At 40.1% G+C, this 8862-nt stretch overlaps 1 protein-coding gene across 3 annotated transcripts in view; it reads right to left on the bottom strand.

Moving 5' to 3' along the window:
- Window positions 1-8862, bottom strand: part of pald1a (phosphatase domain containing paladin 1a) — a 29205-nt gene that overhangs the window by 6858 nt on the left and 13485 nt on the right. For all 3 annotated transcript variants that reach the window (XM_079476857.1, XM_079476859.1, XM_079476858.1), the window contains exons 10-18: window positions 7564-7668; window positions 7209-7304; window positions 6993-7127; window positions 6246-6362; window positions 5924-6103; window positions 5572-5769; window positions 3893-4033; window positions 3692-3763; window positions 2741-2881 (exon numbers count right to left, since the gene is read on the bottom strand). In XM_079476857.1, coding sequence (XP_079332983.1) covers window positions 2741-2881; window positions 3692-3763; window positions 3893-4033; window positions 5572-5769; window positions 5924-6103; window positions 6246-6362; window positions 6993-7127; window positions 7209-7304; window positions 7564-7668 — 1185 coding nt within the window. The remainder of the gene's footprint in view (window positions 1-2740; window positions 2882-3691; window positions 3764-3892; window positions 4034-5571; window positions 5770-5923; window positions 6104-6245; window positions 6363-6992; window positions 7128-7208; window positions 7305-7563; window positions 7669-8862) is intronic.

Genomic DNA, 8862 nt, shown 5'->3' with positions numbered 1-8862 from the left:
CACACATGGCTTGATTTACATCTCCTGCACTTTTTACTGGAATATTTCATTGGCTGTTTCACTATGATTTGGCTCTGACGCCGGACGGCGGCCTGAAACCAGAACTGAACTGCACACAGACACAAAGACTTTGATTATAAATGATTATTAGAATGACAGCAATGATTCAGTAGAGAAGGAGAAGGTGCTTCGGTCATGTGCTTCAGATAGACCTGACACACGGAAAAACTCCAGATCTAAAATCATTTGTGACTTACATGTCAAGACTGATCAGAAACGGGTCGATGGGTCCACGGGCTGCTAATGTCAGCAGTTGGATGATGTTGCTATGGAGACGGTGTAATCTAGAATGCACATGAGCGTGTGTCCAGAGGATGAGGTCAGAAAGATCAAGAGCGAACTAATGCGGCGGTTACTAACCTGAGGACACGTGCTATGGGATCAAATATATACTGCGATAGAAGAGATCATTCTAAATATTAGAGGTCTGGTGGTCATTTCGGTCCAGTGTTTGTTGTTTTTTAATAAAATCAAACCTCAGGAGTGACAAAGTCATCCAACAGCAATGTGAAAGACCGACAGCATGACAAGAAACATGAAAACCTGAATTTTGATCCAAGTTATCACATTAGAAAAAGACGTTTTTCTAAAGACGTGTAGAAATATAGTTGTTGTTTTGCTTAAAAGTGAATCTGAACTTTCAGAACTTCTTTCAGAATCTGAACAAAATACACAGCATCTTTTCTGTTGTTTTGACCTGTTTCTCCAGTTTTCAATTTCTGCACATATATGCAAATATAATTTCTTTTTATTTGGGAGAAATGATAATTTTACCTTTAAATAGTAAATTCTGAAAAACTGAAAAGAATTGTAAAATGTTTTTTCTGTGGCTGTACATGTATATATACAAGCAAAACTAATAACTTTTAATTCCTCTCTTGCTTTATCACTTTCATCATGATGAAAGAAAGATGCAAAAGTGGTCATTCTTTATCTGAGGGAGAGAAAACTAAAAACTGAAAACTCAATCTAGTTATTGTGAATTTGTGAAATCAACATGTTTATCAAGTCATTTCAATGCAAACATTCCCTTGAGTACCATCAATAACAATTTAAGTTATATATATATATATATATACACACCGAAGTGAAAAAAATTAAGAGAGCACTTCAGTTTCTCAGAATTTACAGTTTCATATTGCGAACTAGTATCAACATCTCCCCAGCGACCCAGCCCCGGATAAGCAGAAGAAAACGGACGGATGGAGTATCAACATCTCTTGTTAATTCCAAATGAATATATAGTTTTTGTTATTTGCAGGAAAATTTAAACGGGACAAACTGTACAAAAACAAAAAAAGTTGCAATGCTTCCAGATCTTAAATACTGAAAAGCAAACAAGTTTTTATTCATGTTTAAACAACACAATATAATTTTTTAAAGGTAAATATATGATGGAATGAGTCTGATTTTCACGTGTCTTTGCATTTTCTCGGTCGAATTCATTTCTGAGGTTTGTTCTGTGGGAATTCAACACGTACTGTACCGATCACAATGCATTCAGAAGTGAAGGGGTCTCTTAATTTTTTAGGCATCTGTACACACGACATATCAAAAGTACAGTATACAGTAAGTGCCACAGCAATACAGGGATGAGTCAAACAGCATTTCAGGCTGGATTTTTTTTTGTTGAGAAATAACAGATCTCTTAAACCACCTAAATATCGAGACACGTTTTCCCAACATCAATTCCGCTTCATAAACTGGAGCTTGTGTGACGCAGGGATATTTATGTGTCTGCTATCTAACGCTGTAAAAGAGAGAAAGACACGAGGAGGAAAGTGAGCAGTAAGCCAGAGGGATTAGCGTTTGGCAGCCAAATGGGTTTCCACTCGGGAAAAAACAAATCCCTCCGGCTCTCAGAAGGATGCGGAGCGCTTCAGGAACCCGAGCTGCAGTTGTGTTACTGTAACCACTCAGAGGAACAATGTGATCCATTGATAGTGGACGGAGACGGGCCCAAGCGCCTCTCGCTGCACAAACCTGCATTGATTTGTGAGTCGCAGGAGACCGGCCTCTCCGACATTTACATAAGAGTGATCCCTTGAACCCGTGCGAGCGCATGACGTCTATGACCTACAAACACAATTACACACACAACTGTGCATTAACACAACAGGACACGGCACCAGAACACGTCTGTCAGTCATTAGGGGCTTCACGGACGACTGCAGATTTTAATGCGTGTGGAAAACAACATGCTTTCTGAAGGCCACGTCGGTGGAGTTTTTTCCCCTGAATCCTTCTAATAAAGTCAAGACGACTCTTGACTTTCGTATTTGTGTGCGATCCGAGCGACAGACTTTGATTAATGCGTCTCTTAAGAGAAGAGCTACTGCCATCTACAGACCACCTGAAGACGGCACAAGAACACCAAAGACACACACATAAACTACCACGTCTGTAGAAAAGAAAACAAAACACAAATGCATGTATACAAATATCAAAACACTTCAAATGAGCTTCATCCTGACAATGATATTAAACTGTATTAAAACTCGCTATTTGCTAAAGTAAATCCCTTTCCATCAAACATCAACAAATTCATCACCGGCCAATCAGATCAGAGATAGTGACTTCAGTCATCATGACACGTGCGTCAAACAGACCGTGTAAGCAGAGGTTGAGACTACACACGATCATCTCATCTGTGTATGTGAGGCGAAAGAGCGCCCTCTACCTGTCTGTATGTACAGATGATGATTTCTCTCAGGTGATAGTGGAGCGGGGTCATGGTCTCACTGACGGAGTCTAACGCCATGTCCACCTCCCTCTTCATCCGGTGACCGTCCGGGAGCAACCTCACCAGCTTCATCACCACCTGAACACACATTATATCATTACTAGAGCGATGTATTGAATATGAATCATCCAGATAATCATCCACTGCTAAAGGCAATAGAATATAGTAAAGCGTTACCAAGTTTTGTCTTTTTGAACAAACACATTTACAGTTTCCTATTTAAACCTTAAATCATCAAAACATTGAGATGCAAGTTGTATGTACATCAACCATTACTTTGGTAGGTCAAATGTACTCCGTTCATTCATTTGATTGGCTGTCGTTCATGTCCTACTCGTATCATTTGGTGTTTGTCAGTGACCATGCTGGAGATTGTTGGTTTTTGGTTCACGTGTATGTATTAAACAGGTCAGCGTTTGCATAAACACATTGTTCAGGTCACTGGAGCCGTACACTGTCTATGTGTGAATCCAGGGCGAAAACAGGAACACGTCACATAACTGTGATCTTTAACTGTCAGAAAATGAACAAACCTTTCTCCAAAACAAAGTTAAAATAAAACCTTAGTGGAAACACAGCTGACAGATGAAACAAGCCAACACATGGAATTCTGGGAAGAGATACAGAGGATGACAGAACATGACTTGTTCTCAGTTTCAAACACTCTCCAAAATCTGAACTGGGCACAGACGAGAAACCACTAAAGACCTTTCTGAAAACAACATTAGGCAAAACCCCGGCTGCTGGAAATCATGAGTGAAACTTACTGTATATATGTTCAGATGCCCAGAGAAACAAACACAGATGAACATTATTACGAACTCGTGTCTTTTGGTCATGAAAAGATTTAGATTAGAAACACAACAGTTTAAACACGAAAGGTGTCACCTCAAACTCGCCCTTTGTGTATTTGGCATCAGGAACGCTTACGATCTCATCCTCGGCACATTCAGGAAAACCCTACGAACAAAATACAACAACTCACAGTAACTGAACATGCTTTTCTGGATTGTATAAGGACACAAAGGCATATTTTTCGAGACATTTGTGAGATGGTCAAGTAAACACAACACATTCTGTATTACGTACATTGAAATGCCAGAGCGTCAGAGCAGCGATCACCATGGCCGTGGTCGTCCGGCCTTTACCATTCCCACAGTTAAACACAAACGCAGAGAGAGAATCTTCAGCCAGACAAGACTTCATGGCCTCCAGCAATCTGTCAAAACCCTGAACACATGTAAAACTGTTCAAGAACTGATTCACATACTGTCACACTGTTAGTCTCTCAAAAGCTTGCTGAAGTTGAAGATAAAAGATGAAGTTCAATGAAAACAGAACTGAACCCCGAAATAATGCACCAATCACTCATGATCATTTAGTTTTTCATAACAGAAACACATGATGATTGATGTCCAAATTGATCACACGATCACATGACAGCAGAAGACTAATGGACGGCTTAAAAACTTTTATTGTGTTTTCAGGACTCTTGAGAGGATGTTTGGGGTGCTGTAGTTTCTGATCTGCAGTAACACACATGAACACTAGAGGACGCGGCAGCTACGTTCTTTATCACACCATAAATAGACAACATCTAAATGTACAACAGCCAAGAACAGCAAGAAAACTGAAAACAGGAGAAAGGAACAAATAATATAGGAATAAGAAAAGGATACAAAACAGAAAAAGACGTAAAACTGAAAACTTTTATTCAGTAAAGAATTATTCAGTAGGTTTATCATCAAACGATTATATTCATAGTGATCGTAATAAATCTTTTTTCTTAATATTGTCCTAAATCCTCGTATCTCAGTATTTTGTGATTTACAAATCTTTTGCAATAGTTCCCTTTTTATGTTTGTCTCTGGGTTTTGCATGTATCTAAACAATAGTTTAGTCATAAAAGTGTTTGTTGACTTAGACAACATAGTATTTAATAGTTTAAAAAGGAAAATTATTTTTTTACTGAAAAACAACAATACATGGAAAAACAATTTTTTAAGGTATTTTTTGGACAAAATGACCTTAAATTCTTCTCTGAAATGGCTGAGATTTAGTTTACATTCCAAACCACTTTGCAACATGAATTCAGCATTTGAATGCATCTTTATCGATATGTATTGAACTCTCTGTAAGTCGCTTTGGATAAAAACGTCTGCTAAATGACTAAATGTAAATATATTTGGGGAAGATGTCAATTTGTCAAATCTGGACATCACTTCTGGCCACTACTGTATACGGGTGTAAATCAGACAGTTTATCACAATCAGAGCCATTGAGAGAGAGTTGTGTCAACACCCTTGACTCCAATGGAACACAGCAATGGCGGTTCATGGAGGCTCTCAATAGTTCCCAGAAGTGCCTAATAATTGAATGAATAAAAGCGAAATAAAGCATTTAAAGAGAAAAACTTCCTGGAACTATCTGAAGGCTCAATGAATCACGTGACACATGAAAAGTTTCAACTTCCATTGCTCGACTATCTCTCAATGACAAGATATTATATCCATTTTGTCCACCAGCCATAAACCTTGGAAATTTCAGCGATACGATTATGATCCGCTTCGATTAAATTAATCGATATTTTGATATGACTCGCCTCTCAAGCAGTTACATTTGAATACTTCCCAAATGCAACCAAAATATATCAAATTAATTTAATTAAACTCTTTGAAAGTGCCGTCTGAAAATGTACGACAACAAACCCTTAGACGGACGTCACGTGAGGAACCAGTTAAACTGTGCGAGACTGTGTGTGTATTGACCTCTTCGGTGGGAGCAGAGCAATCTGGGAGAGGAATCCGTCTGCACTGCAGACCCTGATGTGAACTCTTGTGAAGATTAAAGATCTCCTGCACCGTCACACAACTCTTAAACATCTTCATCTGCTTCTCCTGCTCCAGAGTCACTTCAAGCCACTTCTGATTCCCCACGAGTTCTTCTTTCAGAGCGGTTTCCAACCTCTACATCACACACACAAGTTCACAGACATAAGACGTCTGGCGTCTGAAAATCATCGCCAAGATCAAAATCATGACTCCGAAATATAGATGACACTTTACACCTCACAACACGAGAGTCTGTTGCAGTTATATATATTAGTGTGTAAGTCCTGACCTCCATCTGGTGCGCCTGCGACGGAAGCACACGTATGTGCTGATCCACACAGCTGGGCTCTCTCGGACAAAAGATCTGTCCGTTTGCCTCCAGCACCAGCTCGTCCTGTAAATTCACCCACAGCACACTGCTGTGCTTCCTCTTCTCATCCGTCAGATACGCCAGAACGGCTCCCGTCGCCTGACGGAGGACAGACGCACAGCGACACGAGGAATGTGACTGAACATTAAACAGCAGCAGATCTTCAAAAAGCATCTGAAGTGTCACCAGAGAGCGCACAAGCACTTAAAAGGGTCTCATCTGTAACCGTCAACAACCGTACCTCAGACGTGGGCTGTGCCATGCCGTAGATGCACATCTTGGGCACTCGGCGGAAGTTAGCCACTTTCATTTCTTTAATGGTGCTCAGGACGTCAGGTGCTAAATATTCATCTGCCACCTGGAAATACAAAACAAAGATCCATCTGCGAAGGACTCAAGACGTTCAGATGTGCCGCACTTTACACAACATGGAAAAATAAAGCAAAGCTTATTTACAGTAGCCATGTTTCCTTTTTTAGCCCGTTTTTTATGTGCATTTTGGAACACTGATTAAAAAAATGCCAGTTTATGAGTTAATGTGTTTTACGTTTAGGTTTTTGAGTGACAGCTTCATCTACACTTTATCTGACCTGCGCTCGAACCCTTTAAATCATTCTGTCGTCAGAATAAACGTCTCTCTCTTTCATGAGAATCAACACTGATGTTTTGTTCTGTGTTTGTTGAAAGTGCTCGACAAGCCATTTAACTTCCGCTTTTGGATCAGTGCGGTAGCACAGAACGTCTCCAAGGCTAATGGAGCAAAATTTACGCCGCCAGCAACATTGTATCCAGCTCGCACAATTCATCCGCTGACATATTACGCTCTCCTTAGTTACTGTTGCTAAGTGAAACACTTCAGTTCTGTGATATGCAAACCCCACATTTGACATCATAAAAGCAATGAAAATGATTCATCTGAATAATAAAAAAGAAAATGGAATGACTCGCAAATGAAGTCTGAGTGACATGAACTGTAGACATTGCTCACCAGAACTCGGGCTCCTTTCGTGACGAGATCAGCTGGGGCTCGGAGCTCTGATTGGTTCGTGCATGACAGGAGGCGGTAAATCCAAGAGTGAGCGCACATCCATCGGCTGAAACTACACGCGAACGCCAGCGGATACTAAACCAGACAGAACACAAACAGCTGATAAACACACGTCTGTATGCTTTGTAAAATGTCTGACATTGAGCCGTCTCACACCTGTTCATGCAGGTAAGCGTTGAAGACGATCAGGTAGAAATATCGCTCCAGGCTCTGCAGAGTCCGCTGGAGGAAGTAGTTTTTAGTACTGCTTCCCTGAAACACACGGACACCGGAAAACAAGCAACGCTACATGAATAATCTGTCATCGGATTCAGACAGAACCAGCTGCAGAAAACAGAAGAGCAGGACACACGACACAGGTCAAAGGTCACAGAAGAGGAATCCACTGGAGTGTCTGCGGCAGACCAGCTCTGATAAACTGATGAATGACACTTAAGTCCTTACACAAAGTCTCGTGAGGCAAGTGTACATGCGACACACCACAGCGTCATGTTTAACAGACGGTCCTCACCTGGATCTGATAATCTTCACCGATTCCCTCCAGCTTGCGTTTGTTTTCATATATGGCGTCTCTGATGTCGTGCATTTCAGAGCACAAGTCAATGGCCCGATCGACCTGAAACACACCAGAACACAATCAAATACACACGCAGACCTCTCCACATGAACACAATCTCAATGCAGGCTAGACGCTCACAATATACATCCTGTACAAGATAACAGCTTCACTGTCAACAGCTTCAAGTCACTTTAGATATTTAGCATCATGTTAAAGGAACAGTTCACCCAAAAATGGTCCCCATGACTGGACCATAGTCATTCTCATTCCTACGATGCTTTTTTTGGTCGAACTGTTCTTAAGCATCCAATAGAATAAGAGATTGTTCTGCTTTGTTTACTAAATGTTTGTGTTCACTATGTTCGGTTAGAATCGCTATTTGATGTCTGATAGTACAGATATTAATCAACATTCAATAAGAATCCGAAAATTCCCACTATACAAACTCTGAGATAAAATAAATAATAAACAAATGTTGTTTTTTTTCGCAATTTTCTCACAATATGTACATTTGGAGCGCTAGATGATGCACTTTCGAAAAAAAAACAAAAGTCGAAGCTAAATGACGTTATGTAGGAGAGTGGGATTATGGGACATGTGGTTTTCACCATCCAGAGTCGTATGGAGATCACCCATCATGTTCACGGACATATTTGATGTCATCATAGTTAATTAGCTGATTAGCGAACGATATTGGACTTTGTCAGTTGATTTGGTAGCGTAATGCTACACAGTTTAAAGTGCTTAATAGAGTCGTCGTTTAAAAAGTAAACTACGTTTATGCTTGTTTGTGTTTCCTTTAGTCGCCAAAGAAGATTAATCATGATCCATAATAACAGAACAACAGATGCTGTATAATCTCTTCTGCATTTGTGTGTTGCCGTAGTTTCTACAAGAGGAAACTGAGGGTCGTGCGGAGCAGCGGATATTAAGTCACTGATATGAGACAAACACAAGAGAGACAAGAGACGGGACATTAGTTTAAATAGGAGTTTCTCTGGATTTGCATGAAATAAATCACACTGAGTAAGTGATTTTTGGATATTTCAGATATACTTTCCCATTTCAAAATCAGTTATAATGTGGGCACACTGGGAAGCCACATTCTTGGGAATATTTGGGATAATGTAAGCACACAACTGCATGAAATATATCACACTGAGTAAGTGATTTTTGGATATTTCATAAAATGAATCCATAATGTGGCGTTAAAGTGACAGTTCACCAAAAAACTCTAATTCTGTCTTCATT

This window comes from Barbatula barbatula, assembly GCF_947034865.1.
Source record: "Barbatula barbatula genome assembly, chromosome: 16".
NCBI classification, from domain to species: domain Eukaryota; kingdom Metazoa; phylum Chordata; class Actinopteri; order Cypriniformes; family Nemacheilidae; genus Barbatula; species Barbatula barbatula.
This window is presented reverse-complemented; position numbering and strand designations above follow the sequence as displayed.